General features: G+C 36.4%; 1 protein-coding gene across 1 annotated transcript in view; it reads right to left on the bottom strand.

Moving 5' to 3' along the window:
- The window catches only part of PARD3B (par-3 family cell polarity regulator beta), a 1042097-nt gene that overhangs the window by 398885 nt on the left and 616590 nt on the right, over positions 1–26622 (bottom strand). The window contains 2 exon segments of the mRNA XM_036858752.1: positions 15913–16028; positions 25229–25328. Coding sequence (XP_036714647.1) covers positions 15913–16028; positions 25229–25328 — 216 coding nt within the window.

Below are 26622 nucleotides of genomic sequence, written 5' to 3'. Positions count from 1 at the left end.
ATTGTTTATATACGTATAGACACGCACATCTCAACATACATACATATACTAATTGTACGCTGTGGTCTTCAAATGTTTTATCACTAATGTTTCATAGCATTAAATAGTCTGAAGGGTTTTATTGGTTGCATAATAGTCTATTATATCTATCAGATTAATAGCCTATAATTTCACTAATCCTCTTACTGCTGGAAAATTAAGTTCACTACAGTGAAAAATCAAACTTAAATCTTGGTCAAATCTTTCATTTTTTTTGTAGGATGGTTCTTCTAAATGGAATTACTGGATAAAAGGTAAAAATGGTGCTAAGATGCCTTATACAATTACCGCATTGCCTCGCAGTAAGGCAGCATCAACTTAAAAATACAACAAGCATGTGTTGTAAGGCTGGTGCACACATTTTTCAACATTTTCCAATATTTGCCAATATAATATCTTAATTTCCTTATTGCTTGTGAGGCTGAATATGTTTAATATATATTGGCTTATTAAATTTCTCTTTGCTTTTGTGAATTGTCTGATCATATATATTTCTAATTTTATATTGAAATGTTTTCTAATTACTACCAAGAGCTCTTCCTACATTAGAGATGTTAATCCTTTGTCATGTATTTTATAATTATTCCTTTATTCTCTTGAACACAGAACATGAGGATAATAGGGAGTGATTATTAAGTGTCTCTTAAACAGGGTCTCAATCTTATTTTAAGAAAGCTGGAGTTTCCAAATTAATTAATTTTTCAGGATGTTGCTGGATTAAAAAAGAACAATGTAATCCAAAATGAACTCATGGATCCATCCTTAGTTTCACATATACTACCCATAGTAAATCTCTTCTCCAACTCAAGAAAAAAATATTTTCTCTTTCCACTCAAATAACCTTCTCTACATATCTCTCTTAATACTAGCATTTTATTTTCAAAATTAACCTTCTAAAACACGCTTAGAAAAGTACATGGTAGTGATATATTGAATGCCTGTTTAAGATTATTGCCTTCTTTCACAAATATAATATTCCCAGTCCATTAATGATGAAGCATATCATCAGTTTTTCCAGTGGGGCAGACAATTAGACTGAGCTGTCTTTAGAAATTCTTGCCCTTAACGACTTTGTGACCACATTTTCAATATAACAACATCTCTAAATTATGGCTTGTAAAAAACTATTTTACAAGTTTTACAAAAATAGTTTACTATTTTACAAAAACTATTTTTTTTACTTGGATACAGATTTAGATATCTAAGGGGTTAGTTAATTTAGCCGATTTAAGTGTTAATTAATACATCTATGCTGGATACTAAGTCAGGTTACATGATTATAGGGCCTTTTAAGACTCCTCAGTTGCCTTAGCATATGAGGCTGTAGAAGACTGTACTTGTATTAATAAATTCTTTGATTAAACCTAAATACAAAAACTGCTTTGTGGATAAAAATGGGCGTAAATTACGGAGCTGTAATGGGTGAGCCTGTACCAAGTGTTTAAACTATGTAGAATATTTCCAATTTATTCTAAGTTAATCATGTTCTTTGACTCAGAATTTTTTTGGTATTATTTTGGGGTATTTGTCATGATGACTAATACTATATGACCCAAGGTGAGCAAAACCTCTGAATATTCAGCTTACACAACCTTTGCCACAACTCACATGCAGTCAAATTGCTCTGTCCTGATGTAATTCGATTTTGTGTTGCTGCACATAAAAGCAAGCAGTTCAGGAATATTTTGAATATAATTCCCATGGCACGAGGTTTATGCACAGACTACACCACTCTTCTGCACACAGATTTACGGAAAATGAAAATGGGAGTCATAAATAAGCACACCGTTTTTTTGTTACAGAAATACTTATCTTCAACTTTTTCTAATTCAACAAACAAAAGGAAAAAATTCTCATAAATTAAAATATAAATAAAAGGATGTACTGCTTTAGATTAAAAGGAAGATAACAAAAAGAAATGATAGAAGAACACAAAGGGGAAAAAATGTCAGTGATAGAAGACTAGGAAGGGCCACAAAACAATCTGATCTAATTAACCCTCCCTGGCAGTGCAAGGGAATTCACATGATCTAAATCAATTATGTCAAGTGATTGCCTAATTTATTCATAGATTCCTCCAATTAGGAAATAAAGCACATGGCCCTTTTCTTCAAGTTTTAAACAACTGCTTTCACTCTTTTCTATGTAATGGAATTAAAGCCCTTGGCCTTCTGTATTTTCTGCGTTTGACTCTTTCCTTAAATCTGTTCATTATTATGAACCTTCTCCAAACACTTTCAAATGAACAAAACTAGTTTGGGTAAGTGAAAGTGAATGTAGACTGGTATATTCCACACCCTCCTAAAATATTTTTATCCCTATTCTATTTTGCTACCCAAATCAAACATTTATTTGCACTTTTATTCATTTATACTTTAAGTATTCGTCTGCACTTTTACTCATCCATTCATTCGATATTTTGATGTAGAAAAGGTGAACATTTCTACTTAGTAAGATCAGTCAAATCAATCACGGAGATCAATGCGTTTCTGAGATTGCAGCCAGATTGCTCTAATCCTATCCATCCACATCATCCATCTTGGATTTACTCGACACCTACATATTCTAAGTGGTGAGGAGGAAGCCAAAGACTTCTAAAGTATGACCCTGTAAAGGCTTGTAATCTGGTTAGAGTGGGCAAAAATTCTCACACAGTAGGTACCCAAACGAGTATGCAATTCAGTGCTAAAATGCAGGATACCAAAAGAAATTGCTTTAAGAATTCAGAGAAAGAGCTGGAAAAAAATGACAGCTCCCTGGAGCAGGCAAGACTTGAGTGGGTCCTGAATGAAAGTTAAAATTTAAATAGGAAAGAAGAGAAGATGACGGTCTTCTATTTTTAGAGTTGAGACCGGGAAATTAATAAGCCTCACTTGCAACAGAAAGGTACAATGGTTTAGAGCCTAGGCATCAAAGTTTAATGTGCCTGAGTTCAAATCCTGGCTCCATCGCTTACTAGCTATGATACCTTACAGAAATCGATCACTTTAAGCCCCGTTACACTCATCTGTAAAATGGCAATAGAACTGCTGTGCAAAAAAACCACGCTGGGCGTATAGCAAGCGCTCAAGAAAACATTAGCTACCACCACTACCATCACAGATAGTACTGCTTTCTCTCTTTTTCCTCTTCATATTCTAGATTAATAGGTATCATCACTGCCCTGAATATTGGGCTGAGGAGTGTGATCTTTTTACCAGGAGTGAAGGCAAGCCGGCGGCTTCTAGCCATTGGCTAGACAGGCATCCAGCAATGTATGAGAGGTTATTTTACCATACATGTGCTATTCTTTCTGAGGCACATTGCATGCAGTCAGTCACATTCTGTCATCATAATCCATTATTAATTCATGCTTAGTTACAGCCTTGTTCTTTCATGCTGCTCTGCAGTTAATTCCTGCATACTTAGCGACCACAGACACTTCTCTACCCTGGAGATTCTCTCCCAGATTGCATCCCGCTGCACAGCACTGCTCACATGTCCCAGCTTGCTGGCAATCCTTCCTTTCCTCACTCGACTCTTGACTCTTGCACATCACCTTTCAACTTCACAAACACATCTTCTCTGCCAAGGGCATTCCTCAGAGCTCTAGCCCTGTGAGATGGTCTGTACTCAAGGTTTCTGTGATCAAATGAGTTTGCGAGATGCTGCACGTTATTGTATCTTGAAGACTTGCGGGGACTCTTAAATGCCCAGCAATGTGCATAGAACACATTAAAGGTTGTGAACAATCTTGTATTTAAGAAGACTGTTAAACTCAGAAATTTCCAAACTTGCTTGACCGTTCTTTACTATATCATTCAAGTTACTACTAAGACATTCAAACAATTCAGTTTCAATTTTATGTTCACTTATTTTTATATTAACGAACACATTCTTTAATCTTCGATAAGGCTTCATTACTAGTCCATAGTTAGAGGACTTTGCCACTTATGATTTTCCTCTAGAGGGGGAAAAAAAAAAACGAAGGAGAAAGCACTAAGATTATTCACCTGGAATCTACTGATTTATTAAGGACAGAAATAGGAAATCTCTGACGTAACTCAGTTTTCACTCAATTTGGGTGCTAAGTATTTTTTTCCAAATTTAGAAAATGGGCTAAATGTTTTCCAATAACTCGGTACACTCTTGTTTTCCTTTTAAGACTTTTTTAGCTGCAACCTCTGCAGGTCTCACATTCTTTCAGGACAATCCTGATGTGCTTGGGGATTATGTCAGTTAGTTCCTGGATCAGCAGAGGGTAGATTAGCTATTCCCAGCTCGCTTGAAACCATCACTCATGATTAGTCAATTTCCAATTTGATCTCCATTGCAATTTTTGCTTTAATATTAATAACATCATCTGATAGAGTTCCTAGAACCTTTTCTTATGAACACTAGAAACCAGGTGGGGATTGAAACATTAGCCTTTCCAGTCATGGTCCTTCTCTCCATAATTTGTGGAAGTTCATGTTTGTTATACTGAATATCTTTCTGGTGTCTTTATTCACTTATTATTACTGTTCATGAGACTATTTCCACTAAGGGTAACCTACAGAAATAAGATAGTCTGTTGTCACTGATAAGTTTCAGTTATTTAGAACAGTGTGTGGCACAGAGGAAGCACTCAATAAATATTTGTTGAAGGAAGGAAAAGAGATGGATGGGTGAATTTTACATGGGACTGAAATTATGTTTTCAAGTGTTGGACAACTTTTCAGTCTTATAAAAATAGAGTAGGTGTTTCTGGCGACACCAGCCCTTGTACTAATGTGCTCTAAATCAGCCAAAGCCACTGGATACACAGTATAGTAGTTTTAGTGTTCCAGTGAAGAACCAAAAAGAAATTATTTTAGTAAGATTAACTGATTTACCCTAGATTAAGAAGTTTTTCTCACAAATAAGTCCAAGTTCTGACTCTGTTTCTGATTCATGTTTAACTAGACATTTTCTAACCATTTAATGAAAGATACAGATGTAGTAATTAATATGTACTTTGGAGGAAGAAACATACTTAGCTTTAGGAAAGTAAAAGCAAAATATCTATTTTCCCCCATGAGCAAGAGCTGAGATTTGACCTTTAATGAAGATTAACATTTTACTTCCAAAAAGTGATATTTAATTTAGAAATTTTCAGGCTTACAGAGGAAATGCTCAGATGATTCAAAATAGAAAATATACAATAAATAAATATATAAAAAATGTTTAGCCACAGCAATAATTTTAAAAGTAGAATTAAAATATTCCTGTTGAGCCTACAAAATTGGCAAAAATGAAAAAAAATGATGACAGATTCTTCCATATACTACTGAGAAGAGTGTAATTTCCTTTCTGGAGGGCAGCTGGTCATATATATCAAAAAAGCCTTAGATCTTTATATAATATTCAAAGAATGATACATACAGAAATTCACAATGATGAAATAATTATGATTTTTTACAAAGGTTTATGTACTAGTAGGGTCAATCCACGGCTATTTCTAAGAGCAAAAAATTGGAAACAACTCTTACAGCCAAATGATATAATATTAAGCAAATAAATCAGGCTATATTTATTCAAGAGTAAGCTTTACAATTAGAAGACAGTATTATAGAAAAAAAGACACAGAGAATAATATTTAAGCTAGATTATTCTTAAAGGACCCAAATTTAAAAGCATATGTTCAGTAGAATCACTTTGGGGAAAAATTAGAATATAAAAATATGAATATGTATATATGAGAATAGAAATATATAAGACCAAAGAAGTTTTGCTTTTTAAAGAACAAACTGCAACTTCTGCACTTAAAAATGAGATAGTTGTACCTTCCTACAGTAGTTTTAATCTCTGCATAAAGTATTGCCAATAACAAATATTTATCATTCTGAATAGCATTTGGAAGAGACAACTATAAAACTGCCGAACTTCATTAACATGTATTTATTATAGTATATATTTTATATGATATTTTATTATACTATAATTATATATTTATATATAGTATTTTCAGCTAATGGAACTCTCACTTCAAAACAAGTAAAATGGTTCATATTTGCAAGGAGAATTTAAGTATTTTGTTCAGCTTTGAAAAGCTTCCTTAGCTTCATATTTTATGAAGATGTTCTTATATTATTACAAAAGTTCTATTAAAAAGGAACACAGAATTTCATTTAAATATGAACGGTGGTTTAGAAAACAAAGGCAAGTGGGAAAGAAAGTTCATCTTTGGCCTTATTTAAAATGGTTAGTATCAGAGATGTAGAGCCTCAACTGAGGTGCAAAAATATTCAATATAAAGAAGAAAGCACTTCATTTACTAATCCAACATTTAAGAGGGACCCGGAATATGTCAGTTCTAAAGGATGAGGCAGATTCTCCATTGATCAGGATTTCCCATCGGAGCACAAATAATGCTCTAAATATACAGAAGCTAATTTAAGAAAGATTGGCATGGGTTTGCCATTGGCATAATGTCATTGGTTAAGGTTCAATTATAAACATTTCCAAATGTTATAGTTTTCTTTATATTTCTTGTGGGAAAACAGAGCCTTGGGTTTCTCTTCCCGACACTAAATTTTTACTTTATCTACATATGCCACTAAACCATACCCCAGCTTAAAAAAACCTAATCTTAGTGAAAAACCATGGCAACATTTGAGACCATGTGTGACTCCATGATTGAATTAAGAATCTACATACGAAATCCGCAGCAACCTTTTCTGCAGTATTTCACAACACTGACTTGAGGAGAATTTACTTATACCGGCAGCTCAAGTCAGCCACCAAGTACAAAAATACGTGTAGGATATGAAGAGGCTCACCTCTGATACCACTACTGACATTACCCTCTCCACGACTGCTGCTATGACTAATAACATCATTGAACTTCTTATGTTCTAGGCACTAGGTTAAGTGTTTTTATGTAAGAGGGATGGTCCTTGCTTTAAAGATTTTTTTTTTTCCTGATGGGGCATGTGAGAGAGTTGTGCCTCTTAGTCATTCATGCAACAAATGGTGAATAAGAGCAACTGTGTTTAAGGTATTTACCAGCACTTATTCATGGGAGAGGGCATGAGAGAGGGATGGAAGGTGCCACAACTTTCAGAGAAGCCTACAACACACAAAGTATTGAATAGCATAAACGTACAATTTCTACACAAAAGGCATCCTTTTCTACCTAATAGTAATAATGAACACAAAGTCAAATTAGTCTTGAAAATGAACTTCTTGAAAATATATTCCTTAGGGACTGTAAATTTAAAAAGCAAGAAAAAAGAATACATATGGAAAAGAATTTGAAAAAGAATATATATATACGTGTAAAACTGAATCACTCTGCTGTAGACTTGAAACTAACCCAACATTGTAAATCAACTACGCTTCAATTAAAAAAAAGGATACCTATGGAATTACAGGGCGAGAAAGAGGTCCTTTACAGAGAGAAGCATTTATGTACCTTTGCTTCCAACCCCAATAGTTATTCCAATTAATTTTAAACAGAATCTGCATTATTCTGCTATATTCAATATAATGATCTACTTATATTAAAGGTATAGAGAAGTGATCCATATCACTATAATTTAGTTAATAGTAATACTAGTCCTTAATTTATTTTCATTTTTAAATGTGCAATTGTCTAAAATTTAATTATATGTTTTAGTTAACGCAAATGTTTTTTCTTCTGCTTAAGAATTAAAAAAATGCTTTTTCTTAATGTTTTGAAAGAGGCCTGGCTTTGGATGTGTGAAGTCAGTTATTCTAAGTTTTCCTGGTTTCTCTTTTCGCACCAGAGAAGAATTCAGCCTGAGTTCTGATATGTAATTTCTCTAAACTCATTGAACCTGATTTCATCTAGTCACCCTACTTCAGTTATAACCTGTGTTGTTACTTTAACTATTTAAACATATTAAGGTACACTAAAAAATTAAAAAAAAAACTGTACCTTTTATTTAAAGACAAAAAATGCAGTGTCTCCTTTTCCATTTTTCTCATGAATTTTGCTTCTCTTCTCAGTCTTCATGAGTTGTTTCAATTTATATATCTATTCCTTCCTTACACACAAAATATGCCACAAACCAGAATTTTCCATCCTTATTAACTTCCTAGATTTCAAAGCTTGTAAACCTGATGTATCTTCTGATCTGGCTATCATTGCTTGATATATTTGGGGTGCAGATTCAATTTTAAACAGATTTGAGTTTTTCAATATTAGCCATGAAAATATCTAAGGAGAGCTCTCATATGTCTTTTTTTCTTCTTTTTTAAAAAATTTATTTATTTATTTTTGGCTGAGTTGGGTCTTTGTTGCTGTGCGCGGGCTTTCTCTAGTTGCAGCGAGCGGAGGCTACCCTTAGTTGCGGTGTATGGGCTTCTTGTTGCGGTGGCTTCTCTTGTTGCGGAGCACAGGCTCTAGGTGTGCGGGCTTCAGTAGTTGTGGAGCATGGGCTCAGTAGTTGTGGCTTGCGGGCTCTAGAGCACAGGCTTCAGCAGTTGTGGCTCGCGGGCTCTAGAGCGCAGGCTCAGTAGTTGTGGTGCACGGGCTTAGTTGCTCCGCGGCATGTGGGATCTTCCAGGACCAGGGCTCGAACCCATCTTCCCTGCATTGGCAGGCGGATTCTTAACCACTGTGCCACCAAGGAAGCCCTCTCATATGTCTCTTAAGTCACCTCTCTTCCAGGCAAGATATCTTTATTTCTTTCCACTGTTTTTCATCAGACATGGTTTCAAGGCCTCTCACCAATATCTGGATGCATCTACTCTGTTCTTGTCTTTATTAAAATACTGTAGCCAGAATTAAATATAGCATTCTATCTAGGTGGGTTACGGCCAGGCCAGGGTATAGCAGAACTGCTGTCTTCCTTAATCTGGTAACATGGAACTAGCTTTGGGGGTGGTCATGTCAGGCAAGAGCTAAAAATCAGGGACACCTTCAGTAACTGTTATTATCCCAAGTCTACTAAACTCTACACTTGTACAATTGATTTCTTTTAACCCGACTTCATGACATTGCCTTTATCTTTCACCACACTATCTAAAATAGGCTTGCCTCTCCCCAGTCTTCATCTTTACCTGAATTTGGCTTCAGAGAAATCATCTCTATCTGAAATTTTATTATTTATTTACTGCTATGCAATTCTATCATCTATTTACCCAACGAGAATGACAATACCATAAGAGTGGAGCCTTTATCTTATTTACCTAGGTATTGCCTGGCATAGAGAAAGTATCCAATAAATGGCTGTTCAATGAATTCATCATCATTCGATAAATTCTATCTTCTTCAATTCTGAATAAATCATTTGAATGCTAATTCTGTCAATCTATCATACTACCCAATTCTCTGAGACAATACCTATTGAAAATTTGGTAAGAACACCTTTCATGTCTTCATCCAAGTTATATATACCCAATATTCATCAAATTCTGTTGTTTTGTTAGAATATAACAAGAGGGCCCAAGTACAGAGTCTTATAGTATACGTTATTTAATTCCTTTCAGAGTGACAATGCACCTTAATTAGCACATTTTGGGAAAGGGCATCCTAATGCTATTACCTAGCTTAGTGCATAATTTGGTAAAAGTCTCAATCAGAAAACAAATGGAAATACCTTTATTAAGATCAATGTAAACTACATGTATAATATTTCCCTGATTTGTCAGTCTAGAAATCCTATCAAAAAGGAAAGCAGACACTGGTTGTTTCAGAGACCCCAGCATTGAGGTGGCTAGTGACCACTTTTTTATTTTCCTTTTCATTTGACAAAGAGAAATCCTCCGAGGATCAGCATTGAGATCACTAGTTTCACCAGTTGTTTCTGGAATTCATCATCTTTGTGAAAATTAGTAATTTGCTTCCTGCCCGCCAGTCTGAGGACTACTCCTAATTTCTAATGATCAGGAATAGTCACTCAATAATCACAGTCCTTTTCGTGCACAGGGATACAAAGCGTCTAGATTTCCGCTTGCTGGCAGCCATGCTTTTCCAGTGTGAACGTCATTCTCTTGTGTGCATGAAGATAAAATTAACACAGGAACCGGTGGCTCTGCTTTCCACCTGACAGCTGTTACGTGCTCTAAACAATGGTCCACCACACTTTCTTTCTCGTGCTCTAAAAATAGCTTGACTGTCTAACTTAAAAGTTTTGCAAGCCTCATCGTGTGCAGCTGCTTAACTCCTCCTACATTGATTCTTTTAGATCATTGTTACTCGTTTTTCACACCATTTGCTTCTCTCTTTCTCTTCTCTACACAGCCAAGCTTATCAATTAGTTCTTAGAGTAGCCACACTAGTGCTTCAGATGCCTCTCCCTTTTCTTCTCTCTAAGTTATCACCATCATGTCAGTACTTCTTTTGGGGGATCTTCACTCTTGAGTTTCCCTTTCTTGTTAGGGTTGTCATCTAGGTATCTGCAGCAAGCACCATTTCTCTCATTTACTACTGAATCCTCAGCATTTAATGCACTTCCTGGCACACAGTAGGTACTCAAGAAACATTTGTTTAATCAATGAGTAAATATTCTCTGTAATTCCTTCATTTTGACTTCCTAAAGCTTAGGGCATTCACCTGATTGTGTCCTTGAACTCTTCCTCATTTAATAGAGATGGTAGATGCTTTCTTTTAGTATTACCATTAATTCTTCTTTACCAATCAGGTTGTTGTTTTTGTTTTTTTAATAAGTCAAAGTTATATCTTAAATAGTGGTACTCAATTCAGCTTTCACAATATTCAGGGGTATTACTTACTGATGGACAATAAAGAAGATCCCTGGATATAAATAAAAACTTATATTAAAAATGTTAAAATATTATATGGCATTATATGATATATATTAACTGATAAATCAGCATCACAGTTATCAGAATATACAGTTTTATAAAAATTCTCCTGTGTATTCAGTGTTCAGGATTTTTGTCTTATTTCTGAGAATGCATATGAAGGTTCCTCACTATATAAAAAATAATTTTAAAAAGAAAGTATTAGAACAGTAGAATGGGTTTAATTAACTTTTTTCATGCCCATCTTCCATTGGATACTAGAGATACCTGACTGCCCTCTGAGAGGAATGTCTCATGTGTATGAAAGGGTTATATTCAAAATTTGACCCAAATCTTTTGTTGAAATGAGAAATCAGATTTATAATTTATTTCAACTGTGAATGTCTACCAATATTTCTATCTTAATACAAATTTCAGCAAGCAACTAGCAGAAAATAAATTGCTGAATCACAGATCTTGAAAGAAAACCAATTTATCTATCGTCTTGATTTTAGGGATAGTCATTCAAGACACACACACTGTTTTAAGAGACTATGAGACGTGGAATGTTAACAACCTTCATTGTCAGGAAACTTCCTAAAATTTTGCCTGAATGCCTCATGCATCACTTTAAGCTCATTTCCTCTCATTGAACAGAGGCAGGACAGCTGGTCAGCATCTTCCATCTGCACTGCCTTCAGCCTTCCTCTAACTGTGTTACACAACACCCTTCTGAAATGGGAGTAGGAGGCCAATTTGAAACAGGAGAGAAAACTCTCAGGGAAAAAAAAAAAAAAAAAAAAATCTTGTGGGAAATAGCGTTTTAAACTTAACTTTGAATGGGGCTATAGATTAGGTCAGGGAATGGGCCAAAATACTGAAGTGCTGTTCCCTGAATAATTCAGACTAATTCTTAAATAGTATTAGGGGGTCATAAAACACCAGGCCTGGATATTAAAGATGTTTGTGCTTCATCAAAAAGTCTTTGAATGTGACTCTCTGGCATACTGCCAACAAGGTCAGCTCTTTGGGGGAAAACCCTATGCCAAAGGCCAAAGAGGCAGCTGTGTTATTCAGCTCCTGAGAGCTTCCAACTCAACACCCACACAAGCTCAATTATGAACAAATTAAAGGGATCCAGACTGAACATAGTAATTCTGGTAATTTAAATAAATAGAGGAAAGTCTACAATTAGTAGGAAAAGATTGATTTTCTGGAAAACCCAGAAAATGACACCCTAACCCCTTTGAATAAGCATAGTTACATCTAATTATTTAAAAATAAATTCCCTTTATTCATCATTTTAATCATTTCTGATCTGACTTAAATGTGGCCACATGCATGCCAGCAAAAGTATCCACAGATATTGAGGCAGAATAGCCTCAAAAAAATCTATAACTTTTCGATATAGAGGAATTAATGACCCTGAGTAAAATTATAATCAGAGTCTTACACCTACATTTTAGATCACATAGATAAATGTTGTTACTCATTTCTACCTTCTTCAAATGCAGAGAAAAATTTAGTCATTCAGAAAGAATCAAAGATTCAATACTGGGGAATCTATTAAAATAACTCACTATATTAATAGAATAAAGAACAAAATACACATGATCATCCTGTATAGATCCTTAAAATCACTTAATAAAATTCAACATCCATTCCTGCTTAAACAAAGTGAGCAAATAAAAAACTTTTCAAGAAGCTAGGAACACAAAGAAACTTGTTTAAATTGATCAAAACATTTCTATCAGGAACCAACAGCAAACATCATAAATTAATGGGCACACGCATGGTTGAAGCGTTCCTCTTTAATCTTTAAATTCATTTTTGATGAGCTGATCTCAAGTTCATGTGGGAGAATAAATGCATGTGAAGGGCCAAAGTAATTTTACAAAAGAAGAAACAACAGAGGAAGATAGCTCTATAAGTTATCAAAATACAGTGTAGTCGGATGACAATTGAAACAGGGTGATACTGGCATGGGACAGACCAATGTATCAATAGAACAGCATGTCTGGAAATCACCCTATGTATGAAAGGGAATTTAGTATTCAATGTGACTGCATTCCAGATTAATGGGGGAAGGACATAAAAGTCAGTAAATGTTATGAATAATTTGCCCATTTACATGGAGAAAAATTTTTCCACCTCATAAACCATGAATAAAATTATTGCTAAACATGGAAAAAAAAACACCAAGCCTTTAAACGTACAAGAAAATAAATGAGATAAATAAAACCAAACAGTCATGAAGGAAAAGATGGAAATATTTGACTATAAGACTAAAGCCTTTTTTATAGTAGAGGATATCACGATCAAACTAAGAAGACAAATAATAGATTGCAAAAAGTTATTTATAACTTACATAACAATATTCTAAAGATGAAAAAGAATTAACAAATGGAAATATTTTCGGCAAAGAATACGAATAAACAAATCATAGAATAAGAAATACAAATGCACCAAACCCCCTTATCCAAACCAAAAAATACAAACTCTCAATTAAGTCCAAATTTAATCAAAAGGGGAAAAGTAAATAGTAAATCAAGATTCATTCATATAACCTAACACTATACAATTAGTATAAAGAAACACAACGTGTGACAGAGATGTTTGTACATAGATGGAATGACAATTATGTAGAGTATTTTCTATAAGGATATACATAGCAAACTATGTTAAAATCATGTTTGTATCTCAGAAATAAAAGAAGGAGATGGGGATGAGAAGTCTTTATTTTTCACGATAAGAACTGTCTGTCTTTGGAAACATAAGTGAAAAGAAATAAATGGAACCCACTCACCTTGAAAATAATCTGAACATAATATGCAAATGAAAATACTAGCTTAGACTCAGCAGCAAAAATGAAACAAATAAAAACAAAGAAGGTACCGATGAGGCTTATTAGCCTTTGAAGAAGTTTAAAGGCTTTATAAAGGAGGAATATCCAATGTAAATTATGCAATAAATAGGAGGTTTATCTTTTTCATTTTGAACCATATGAAATTGCTGTTTTTCTAGGTCAAAAACAATCAAATAGCACTAATTTGCTGTTCAACCTAAATACCTCAATTTTTTTAAACTTTTTGAAGAAAGGATCTTGACCCTGCTGAGAGGATTATTCCTCTAAGCAGAGTCACCAACCTTTTTATCAAATATATTAATTCCTTATGTTGGCCCAGTGCCATATATGGAAAACTAAACTACTTACAATATCTTTTTCATCTAATCAAACAGGAAAGACACTTCTAAATGTTTACCATTCTGGTATCACCTGAGCTTATTCATTGAGAAAAAGCAACATATTTATTGAGCTCACTCAATTGTTCTGAGAATAGGGGTTCAGAATGGCCCTAGAATGTTGACCTCAGAGCCCTCTGAAAGACTGTTAGCTTTAATTTGGCTTTTCCTGGAAGGGACCAAACTTTGATAGTTTCTTACAAAATGTTTTTGTAGCATATTTGACCACTTGTGCTGTATGGTGCATTTAAGCCAATGCTTTTAGTTTGATACCTGTATCCTGAAGAAAATAGCTCATGACCTTTGCCCAACTATGTAAAATTGAACAAACATTACTATTGTCATTTATGTTATAAGTACAATAAAATGCAAAGGGTGACTGCTAACTTCATATTTTGCAAGGGCTATTTCAATCTAAACGAGAACATTTCTCAGAAACAAAATTGTCAGTAACAAAAAATGTAAACAGAAATACTGTTTCTGGACATGGCTTAGGTTTTGTTTTTATGGAACTGATAATTTTCTTCTTTCTTAAAATGGATGCTATATTTTGCTTTTGCAGGGACTTTTAAAAACCGTACTACTGGCTACTTTTTTTTTTTTTAATTAAATGAGGAAAAGAGTAATATATTTCTTACCCCAAATTAAGAGCAGTTTTTACCCATTCATCTTCTTTATAGAGAAATTGGGAAGACAGAACAGGAAATATTTATCAAGCACTCTATAAAAACAAATTGCTCCTTAAATTATTAGTAGTAATCTGTGTCACTGTCACACATTATTCCTTTGGTCAGAGGTTCACGCTTGAGAAAATACCCCTTTTTGACCAGTGCTCAAGACAGCTTCCTTATTAAGGCTTTCTGTCAGTCTCTCACTATAGGTGATTAGAGCAAATGTATCCCAGCGATCTAGTTAATTTATAGAAAATAGAATCAATTTCTCTTTTTTCATCATGACTGAACATCTTTTTGAACTCCTATAAATGAGTAACAGATAAGCACTATTTATCAGATTGTTTCATGGAACACGCAGTTTTGATTATTCCATTTTCTTGGTGCTACTAATGAAATATGTAATATGCTTCGGGGGAAAAAAAAAAAAAAAACATTGGCAAAGCTTGGCCTCTGAGCGTTCAGGAAGCAGTGAATATTTTGCTGAGAATTTATTTTGCACCAGCATCCTATTCCAATAGTTCTCTCTCTCTAAGGACCCATGGGAGTGCAACAATGTGCTTGGGTATCTGAGATGTCCTCCCGGATCTCACATTCCAGGGCCTGGAGAACAGAGTTTGCAGGGGCCCGTGCTCTGCCCTGGCAGCCAACAGTCACCCAGAAATTCCTTGTAGGACTCAGAACCTCACTGAGGTTGTCTGGGCACGAAACCAAGGTACCTTGACTCCCTCAATCTGGCAAACCCAGGGACCCCTCTTCCCTCTGGTATTACAGGATTTGGAGATGGGCACTTAAAGAGATAGATCTTCTCCACTGCCGCCATCCCCATCCATTGCACAGAGAGATGGGATGCCCTGCGGGAGAGGATTCATTGAACTGCTTTATCTTCCCAGGCCCTGCAACAGGTATGTACATGAGAAACAGAAGAACACTAGCAGAGGTGAGAATACAAACGCAAAGGCGGGTGAGTTAAAGATGCTTATGGCATTCAGATCCTCCAGAAGGAATACTCCTATTTTTCTGACCTATATATAAAAATGTCACTTATCTCTCTTTTAAAAAGGGGTAATTACGATTAAATGTGTGAGAGGAGACAGGAAGATAGGATGACCAATATCCCCTCTTCCAAGCTTCAGCAAACCCTGCCCTCTAAGGTTGGAGTTGAAGAAACAACGGCAGGACATTCAAGAAGATAGATGGGCTGAGGCTGGACAGTCGATCTGGATGTCACCTCACCCTCACTTACCAAGGTCCATGCTCTTTGAGGCTTTCAGATTCATTGATTCAGGCTGCCCGTCTGGTGTCACAGATCTAAAGTTGAGGCGCTGATCCGGAAAAAATACTGCTGAATCCACCCCAGAGCTGCAGAAAGAAGCCATACGCCATATTTAGGTTTAGAATAAAATCTTATTTTTTATTCAGCAGTTCTCATTTTGAATACAGCCCCTCATCGTTCCCTCTGCAGCTCCCAACCAGGCATTTTCAACCACTTCATGAACCTCAGGTTTCTTTTACGAGATATAGCAACTCTGTTTTCATGCATTTTATCATATTCTGCAATTTAAATAATATTCTCTGGCTAATATCATGTTTTCCTCTTCACTGATTTCTGCTAATTGGGATCCTGCTATACAATATATAACCTTAAGTGGGTAAAGCAAACCCAGAAAGCACTGGCGCTTCAAAGGATGTCACTAGATATTAGCAGAGCCTAAAGGCAAGTTAAGAGAGATCTGTGGGCTAAGAACGCCCTTCCTTTAAAAACAAGTGTAAGGGTTGTATCCTTTCTAGAAAACCATTCTGTTGAATGACTAATGGCTGCGGTAGTTTGGTTTTCTACTTTATTTAGGTCTATTTTCTAAAACAAATGTTAATGCTGAGCAAATAGTCTGCTCATCAATAATACCAACAGGAAGTAACAGGAAAAGCACAGCTGACAATTTAGACAAAAGATACATCAAATGCCCATTATAGGCTTCCTAGTACTTGTATTCAATCTCAAAGAATTCCACTTCTGATGAATATATTATTTATTTTGCTTGAGGATGGAGGAGATTATATAAGGGAATTACAGACAATGCCTCATTTCTTGATCTAGAAATAAATTATATTTATATACTTTTCGTGAATTAAATTACAGCCACTTTCTCCCTTGGTACTCTCCCTTGGTACATGTATTTACAAAGTAAATATGGTAGCTCGTTTCAACACAACTTTAATCTTAAATACAGTAAAAACTCAAATCAAGTATCCTTGGTAAATCTGAAAGTACTGAGGTTGAATTTTTTTCAAACAGTTGGGATTTGACATTGTAAAAAATAAAATAACCCCAAAATTCAACTGTCATGAATGAGAATCCTTCTAAAATGTACTGGGGATCTCGATTTCTTAACCAAATACACCAAAATAAGTTTAATCTTTTCTTGAAACTTATTAGTCATGTATATTTAGTATTGCCTTGCAGCAATAATAATATTGCTGAATGAATGGGCCTCTGTTATTGTAATAGAGTGTAATATAGTATAATACAGCACAGCATTCAAAAGCACAGACTCCAGAGCAGGTCTGCCCATTTCTAAATAGTGGCTCTGCTCCTTACTAGCTGTGGGACTGGGCAAGTTATTGAACCTCTCTGTGCTTCCATTTTCTTATGTATAAAATGGGTATAATTACAATTCCTACCTCCTAGAGTTGGCATCAGATAAAATGAGCTACAAAGATTTGCAAAGTAAGGAGAAGAGTGTCTGGTGCAGAGTAAGTGCTGTAGAAACATTTAGGAAACAAACAGATAAACACATAGACCTTCTTTAGCTTCCCAAATGACTAAGTTTCTGCTTTTCAAGTTATCCAAGTTTTTTTTTTACAGTTTTTTTGCCTTCTCTGTTTTTGTCAGACTCTCTGTGGGCTTGTGACTAAGAGCCCTTCTCTCCTTCTGTTTAGAAGGAATGATGTTTAGGGCCCTGGGCTTGGGAGCGAGATGCTAGGGTGCATGGCCTCAATTACTAGTGCATAAAATGGCCAGTGTATAGCACAGGGAACTACATTCAATAGCCTGTAATAAACCAGAATGGAAAAGAATTTTTTAAAATTGGACAGTAATAGAATTTACTTAAGAAAGTTATTATAAGGATGAAATAAATTAAGATATGTTAAATACTGACAGTAGTACCTAGCACACAGTAAGAGCTCAACAAAGTAAGCCATTAATCCTTTCCTTTGTTTCTGTAGGTTAGCGTGGTCTTTGAATGAGGGCCTGAGGCACTCTCCAGCAAAGAAATTATACAATCTGCCCTCCGTATCCTCAGGTACGGCATTCAAGGATCACCCAAACTGGGATCAAAAATATTCAGAAAAAAAAATTCCAGAAAGTTCCAAAAAGCAAAACTTGAATTTTTCATGTCCTGGCAACTATTTACATAGCATCTACATTGTATTAAGTGATTTGAAGTATATGGGAGGATGTTATATGCAAATACTATACCATTTTATACCACGGACTTGAGCATCTGCAGCTTTCGGTATCCGCAGGGGTCCTGGAACAAATTCCTCATGGATACCGAGGGACAACTGTACATTTTTTCATGAAAATTTGCTCAAGAAGCTTAAATCAACTCTTTAGAATTACGAAGGTTTTTCTTTTCTTTCTTTCTTTTTTTTTTTTTTTTGGCTTCTTTCTTGGTGTCTGGCTACATGCTCAATAAAGAAAGCTACCGACATAAAGCATATTAGATGTGGTATCTAGTGATAGTGGACAAATAAGTCAATTGTAAACAAAAATCCTGACCTGCTAGTGCTGTTGACACTGGCTTGGCATAATAGCAATATTTTAATTGTTTTAGCCCACTTTAAAGAAGAATTCTGAGATGCCATGGTGAATATGAGCTTCCCCCTGAGCCTTGATGTTTTGGAAGCACTTGCCTTTAAATGTGTTACTCGACCTTTATTTGCACTTAGTTTTTCATTCTTTGATCTCTTGTGATGACGTGGTTTTAGTGTCAGAGAGACTCACGGCCTTCAGGGAACCAGTGAATTTAAGAGCTGGAAGACCTTAAAGGTCACCTCATCTAACTCTTCATCTTGTAGATAAGACACTGAGGCCCAAAGAGGAGACTGATGCTCCAAGGTCACGCAGCTGGCCAGTGCCAAAGCCAGGACCAGACTGTGGTTTCTTGAACTCTTCCCAGAGCTACAAAAGCTTTGGCTAAAATGGTGGCCAGTCTGGGACACAGAGGTTGTTGCTGATCTTGAGCCCACAGAAATCAGACTTTTCCCTCTTACTGCAGTTTCATGCACACTCTCTTATGCAGCTTGCATTTTAGGTTAGTTTTTTGTTTCAACAGTGGTTCATATCGTGAAATAAAAGAAAATTAAAGGGTGAATCAAAATAGATGCCACATGTTATAATGTATACCTTTAGGGAGGAGGTTTAGAACCAACATGAATATTCCTCATTAAAACAGCTCATGCTGCTCAAGGCAGGCTATGGGAATCTACCCAACTAAGTAATGTTTTGGTTAATCCACCTTATTGTTTTATTTATTTATTTATTAGCTTGGTTTCTTTTCTTTTCTTTTTTTTTTTTTTTTTGATGTGGACCATTTTTAAGGTCTTTATTGAATTTGTTACAATATTGCTTTTGTTTTATGTTTTGGTTTTTTGGCCATGAGGCATGTGGAATCTTAGCTCCCTGACCAGGGATTGAACACACACCCCCTGCAATGGAAGGCAAAGTCTTAACCACTGGACCGCCAGGGAAGTCCCCACTTGACTGTTTTAGAATACTTTACCAAACCAGGCATTACGTGACAAATTAAGAATAAGAACTCAAATTTTCCCAAACTCTTGAGAAACAATTACCCCCATCCCCATTGAAAAAAGAAGATGACGATGCAATAACATGATGTGGAGACACCATCAAAGATGATCAAAGAAAATAAAAAGCTGCTTTGTACATATGAATGTAACATATATTCATATATGTGTGTGCATATATACATATACATACCTGGATATGTCCATTAAATTGATCATGGTGATATGTACCTCTGTTACCATTGTTTTGAACATGGCCAAGTGTACACTTTGAAAACCTTCAATAAAAGGACCCCTCTTGCCATGGTACAAAATGGAAACAAGGCTGATATCAGATTGGCAGATATTTAAGGAAGGAAGGAAGGGTAATATGAGACACGATGTGATTGGAGCCAATGTGAACTTCTAATGTACTTGAATAATGAGTATAGTACTGAATTGGTTAGTGTGAAAATATCTTAGACACATACATTAGACTAGTAAAACAGTTTGTAATTTTATGCTACATATTGGAAGTTTTTGGTGTGAGAGGGTGACACAATGATTAACTATAAAACATGACATATTTTAATTTTGAAGGCAGTTAGCATGTGCTCATGGCTGAATGGGCTGCAGCGGAAGCTGTAAGTTGACAGCAGGCCAAAGACGTGTCTTAGATAAAGATTGTATTTCCCCCATGAACAACCAGGGAATCTATCAAAGAGAAATGATATTCAATGTCAAATTATGCTGCATAATGAATGAATAAGGGTAGCATGAAACATATGCCAATGTCCTGAATATAGTGACAAATCAGGAATGTGAAAGACACAGAAGACCCCCCGTGAATGTTCAAGGAGAACTGTCTGAAATAAAAAGGCAGGGGAAGGTTTTGAGGGGCATGTCTGACGTCTCAGGTGGCCATGGATCAGCTTCAATGATTGGCTACCCTGAATGAGAGTAGATGCAGGTCACATGTATGAAAGAAAGAGAGACAGAAAGAGCAGAACTGAGAGAGAACCAAGAGGGAGGGAAAATATGAACATGTAGGGAATAACCAAATGTTGCCTGAACAGCTAATCAAATGCAGTATATTCTGTCTGCTGTTGATTTGTCTTAAACTCTCCCTGAGACATCACAGTAAAAAATTTATTTCCTTTACATATATAACATGTATTATAATATATATACTTATATCATATAATATATATAATATATATTATATATATAAAGGAAATATATATAATATATAAATATATATTTTTTAATTTAGACACACATATTCTAAATGTTTGTCAAATAATTATTGACATAATAGTACAAATAAGTTCAGTAAGTTCCTGATTTCATTTTGGTTCAAAGTACAGGCATAAGTTTAGTTTGATCAAATTTGTTTTTCACTTCTCATGAATTAGTAGTTTTCTGTTTTACAAGACTGGTTCCATCCCTTAAAGCACTACTTTTCCCTTTCAGGGGGCTTTTAACTTTTTTTTTTTTTAAGACAGGACAGCCTCCTTTGCTCAGCCCTCCTGGCTCCCTTCCAATGTTTCCTCCACTGTAAGTTTCCAATATGCAAACCCCTACTGCTGCTGGTCACCTAGGCAACACAGCAGTTTGCAGGATGGTGCAGGTCACAGGATCCCAGGAGAGGGAGAGGGAGGAAGGGAGGAAGGGAGGGAGGAAGGGAGGAAGGGGGAGGGGGAGAGGGAGGGAGGGAGGGAGGGAGGGAGAGAGAGAGAGAGAGAGAGAGAGAGAGAGAGAGAGAGATTCAAAGCTTTAGATTTGTTCCTTCCATTTCAAAAATGTCTTTGACTCTGTCCCTTCCTCTCCAGCTATGCTGCTCCTCCCTTCATTCAAGCCCCTCTCCTCTCTTGCTGGTTTTCCCAGACTAGTATCCTTGTCTATGGTTTCCCTTATCCATTTATTCTCCACAAGTGAACTCACTTAACATGATATTGTCAGGCTTCAAAGCCTTCAATGCTTCTCCAGGGCTCTCTGGAGAAGCATGGTGCTCACAGAGCATTGCAGACAATGCCCTTCCTGTAGATTCTTTCCCCAGATACTCTACGTTTTAGCCACGTTGAACACACTGCATTTTCCCTCTCCCATCATTTGGTTTTCCTAACCTAAATTGCCCTTCCCACCTCGTTTCTGCCTAGTAAGTTCCTTTCTATCCTTCAAGAAACCTTTGAAACACTACCTCTCCTGTAAAAAGCCTTCCTTGACACCTACAGACAGAGTCAGTGGCTTTTTCTTCTAGGCTCCAATGACATTTTGTATCTCACGCTCAGCAGGCTGCTTCCTAATTATCTGTGTGTCTGTCTCTTCAAGGGGACACTGCATTCCCTGCGGGCAGGGACGCTTCCAATCCATTCCAGTACCTTCTACGGCGCCTAGTTTAGAGTTCCATAAATAATTTTGAATGGATGAGTGAGCAAATGAATGACAATGATCAAAAGAAGACTTAAGACTGAGAAAAAGTTACACTTTTGATTGAAAGGAGATTAATGTCAATGTTAAAAAGAGCAGTTCTAGAAAAGGGTGAGAATGGAAGCCTAAACACAGCGAGTCAGGGAGGGAGAGGGTGAAAAGGAAGTTGCTGGTTCACATCATGTGATGAAGATTTACAGCAGTGAGAGCCAATATAAGCTGTTTTTCAAGATCGTGGAGAAACATGCTTTCCTGAAAAGGGAAGGGAAGAAACATGTGGTGACATGGAAGCAGCCAAAAGGCAGTTGCTAATTCTCAATGATTCTAGCTCTGCAATATCTCTGAACTACCTCTGTCCCCTGAAAGGCTCTCACCCGAGAAAGTTTCTCCCCATCCTCCCCAGCACAGGTCCTCAGTAAGTTTCACTGCCATGGCCCCAGGAGGTATCCACAGAGTCTCTGGCTTCTAGCAGATATTAACCCTCCTCCATTTACCTAATCCTTGTTTTTTTGTTTTGTTTTATTCAAACAGAAAGGCACAAGAATTATAATCCTTGTTGTACACAACTAAAACCCAATCTTATCTGCTGAACTCCCACAATGAGATTTTACTATCTACCAAATGAAGTCTGATTTCCTTATCCTTGCATTTTGGGCATGATCATCTGGTCAATCAGCCACGATAGAAGTTGCACAAATCAACTTACTTTCCTACCTCCATCTGTTCCTTCTGCCTTTCCCTCTCTCTGAAATTCTCTTCCTTCTGGGGCTCTTTTCATGTCCATGCTCCCATTTGTATTTTAGGGTTCAGCTCAAGTGTCACTTTTTCCCCTAACATTTTCCCTGCTTCCTGTACTTGGGAATACTCTCCTTTCTCTGCCTCAGCAGCTCAGGGTGTTTTTTCTGTCTTCTGGTAAATATCACTGTACCTTGTGTTCTCATTTGTCACTTTTACCTATTAGCCTACCATCGTCTCGAGGCTAGGGTTTCCTTTTGGGCTCTTGGACCCAATTTTAACAAGTGTTGGGGGGTGGGGGGCGAGGAGTTCTCCCATACTTCCAATAATTCTAGGACAGCAGCAAGGTTTTGGAGAACTCAACTAAATTCTGACACTATCTACCTGGAGATTGCATCAGATTCCACAGGTTGAGGGCTCAGTCCTATATGACTGCCCCCCATACTCCACTTCAGATGCCAGTTTCAAGCTCAGGTTGTCACCTGTGCTTCAGACTGATGGGCTATAGATTGGAGGTTCCACAGACCCCTTCTTGAACTTCAGACACCAGTCACAAGTCCAGGTTGTTACCTCTACTTCTGACCAACTGGCTATAAATCAGAAGTGCCCTAGACCCCTCCTTGGGTTCGATTAGTTTTTGATGGTGGCTCTCAGAACTCAGAGAAACTTGTTACTTACTAGATCACTGGTTTACTGTAAAAGAATATAACTCAGGAACCGCTGTATGTAGAGCTGCCCAGGACAAAGTATGTGAGAAGAGGCTCCGAGCTTCTATGCTCTGAGTGTGCCCCTCTCCCCACATCTCCACATGTTCACCAACCCAGAAGGTCTCCAAACCCTCTCCTTTTGGGTTCTTATGGAGGCTTCATTACAGAGGCAAGATTGATTAAATCATTGGCCACTGTCAACTGATTCAAGGCCCATCTCTCTGGATGGGACTGAAAGTTCCAACCCTCTAAGCACAAGATGGGCTCCACTGGCAACCAGCCCCTTCCTTAGGTGCCTCCAAAAGCCACCTCATTAACATAACATGACACCTTAATCAGTCTCAATACTTAGGAAATTCCAAGGTTTTTATGGGTCAGTGCCAGAAATGGGATTAAGGCCAAATACATTTATCTTATTATGAATACAATACCACAGGTTTATATCTGATTTATCTCTGCACTATTCCAGCAGTTTTGTGCATATACCCTGGGTAAACAATAAGGTAAGATGAGTGAAATTATTTTTAAAATGGATTTTTTTTTAACATCTTTATTGGAGTATAATTGCTTTACAATGGTGTGTCTGTTTCTGCTTTATAATAAAGTGAATCAGCTATACATATACATATATCCCCATATCTCTTCCCTCTTGTGTCTCCTTCCCTCCCACCCTCCCTATCCCACCCCTCTAGGTGGTCACAAAGCACCGAGCTGATCTCCCTGTGCTATGCGGCTGCTTCCCACTAGCTATCTATTTTACATTTGTTAGTATATATAAATCCATGCTACTCTCTCGCTTTGTCCCAGTTTACCCTTCCCCCTCCCCATGTCCTCAAGTCCTAAAATGGATTTTTTAATGCTACCAAACTGTCATTTTTGATTCAGAATTGAGGCAAGCAATGCAAATAAACATGCAAAATTAAAAATGTCCAGACTTTTGCTCAAGAAACCCCCAGAGATACTGATCTAGAACATTATTGTGATTATCAATCTAGTTCAAGAAATTGTATTTGAGTAAAAAAGTTGACTTCAAAAATGTAGGAGTCGGAGATAGCTAAATATAGGTAAGCTTCTGGCTAACAGAGTTAGCTATACTCTTGTTGTATTGCTTTATTTTTAGCAGATTGTAAAATACAAAACAAAACAAAACAAAAACCATAATAGTGATGTTTGAAAGAAAATAGCATTGCTGCAAGAAAAATGAAAAAACTTCACAGGATTATCATGGGACAAGAATGGAATAAAATACCCAGTTTTAACAGCCATAATAAATACAGAAAATAGCAAAGGGACAAGTTAATGATTTTTAAAACTCATCAGAAGAACAAAATCTATGAATTCTACTAGTCAAATGGTGTGTATGCTTAGTAAATCTCTCTCTCTCATGCTTGTGTAATTCTAAAAATTATTGATTTTTTGGTTTCTATTACAGAATGGATATAATACTGGGCACTCTTTTCAATAGTTTAGATTATATATGGTGCTGCTTTAATTTTTAGATTCCATTAACTTTCTTGGAACATCTATTTTTAAAATACCTTTAGGGTTTGCCAATTACAAATAAGAAAAAAAAAAAAAGCTTTATGTCTTCTCAGTTTTGTTTTATACCTTCCCATATAACTTTTTTTATTTTGAGTTCCACCTCTCTAGTTTTTAACTTGGTAAAAGAAAATTCAACAATTTTCTCATATATTTTAATAAGACATGATGAATCTTAAATTCCAGGAAGCAAAAATGAACAAACTGAGGTATTAATATTAGCTATGAGAAGTTTTCGCTGGAATTAACAGATACTATGAGATTTCCATCCTGGAAAGAAATAGAGTTACAATAAGGTTGCTGGGTTTTCCCAGAAAAACCATAACGGGGTACATTTACGATATATCATTTTATCGATACCTGTGGCTGTAATCTTCAAGGCCCAATTCCAGAACTGGATGCGGTGGAGGAGGAGAAGGTCCTCCGCTCTCAGCCCATCCGTCATTGGGAAGCAACAGCTCTATAAACAAAGAACAAATAAAGCTGTAGTAAACAGGAGGCAGAACCGTCCAGCGCCTGGTTTTGTTTCAGTGCATCTCTCAGACATAATTTTCACCAACACAGAAACCAGCCTTGAAACAAATAAGTCCTCATACAGCACTGAAGGATTCATATGCACGCTAATACAGCCTGTACGAGGAAATCTAAGCCTGATAATGTGTCTTTATGCTGGTGACTTGCTGGCAACCTGCTGGCAACCCCTGGCAAGTGAAGTCCGTGCATCTTAACTACCTTTTCCCACCTGGGAAAGGTAGACACATATTCACTACCTGTGATTTGTAGAAGATTAAAAAGCCATTTCTTTTATGACAACGTTTTTGTAAACAAGACTCTATAATGAATGCTCTGGATTAAATGGTGATTTAAGCATTTGCCTCAGTGACAAAAAGTACTTAAAAAACTCATGAGATACAGTGTATCTACTCACCATTTAGACACCATAGAGGTAAAAAAATATATATATTCTTTTTGCATCTGTGTTGTAGTGGAAAACCCTGAGTTTGGGGCCTTGGAAGCAAAAGACTGGGGTCTGAATTCTAGTTTTCCTACCTGCTAAAAATGTTTACTTTTCCAGTCTATTTTATACGGAAAAAAATAGACATGTATACTGAATATTACAACAACTAATAACAAGTAAGGTTTGTTGAGATCTTATTGTGTACCACACATTGAGCTAAGCCTTACGTATCGTTTAATCCTCATTACTAATGAAAATATTAAATAATGTATGAAAAAAATTATAGAGCATCGTGATTAAGAGTATAGTTTGTGAAGCAAGACTGCATGTTTCCAATCATGTAATGCTGTAAGAACTTGGGCAAACTACTCAACTTCTATAAACATTGGTTTTTATATCTATAAAGCAGGGATAAGAACACCTTCATTGGAGGAATACAAGGGTTATATAAGATAGTGCATATTCAAGCAGTGATTTGTAAGTGCAATGAGTGCCAATGAGTAAATAAAGGATTATTATTCTGTACACCATAAACTCTGCTGTGGATCTATTACAGTGAGATATTTGCAAAAGGTGGACTCTATTGCTAGAACAAGAAAATCATCTCTTTGTCCTTGAGAAATGCTGCTGGTAACAACCGCTTTGACTTGCCCACATACCAGGTCTGATGGTTAATTTTATGTATCAACTTGACTGTGCTCATGGTGCCCAGACACTTGGTATTCTGTGAGGTTGTTTTTGGGTGATATTAACATTGAAATCAGTAGACAGGGTAAAGTAGATTGTACCCCCCCTT

The sequence above is a fragment of the Balaenoptera musculus genome, chromosome 7 (assembly GCF_009873245.2).
Source record: "Balaenoptera musculus isolate JJ_BM4_2016_0621 chromosome 7, mBalMus1.pri.v3, whole genome shotgun sequence".
NCBI lineage: Eukaryota > Metazoa > Chordata > Mammalia > Artiodactyla > Balaenopteridae > Balaenoptera > Balaenoptera musculus.
The sequence above is the reverse complement of the archived record's forward strand: the minus strand, read 5'-3'. Positions and strand labels throughout refer to the sequence as shown.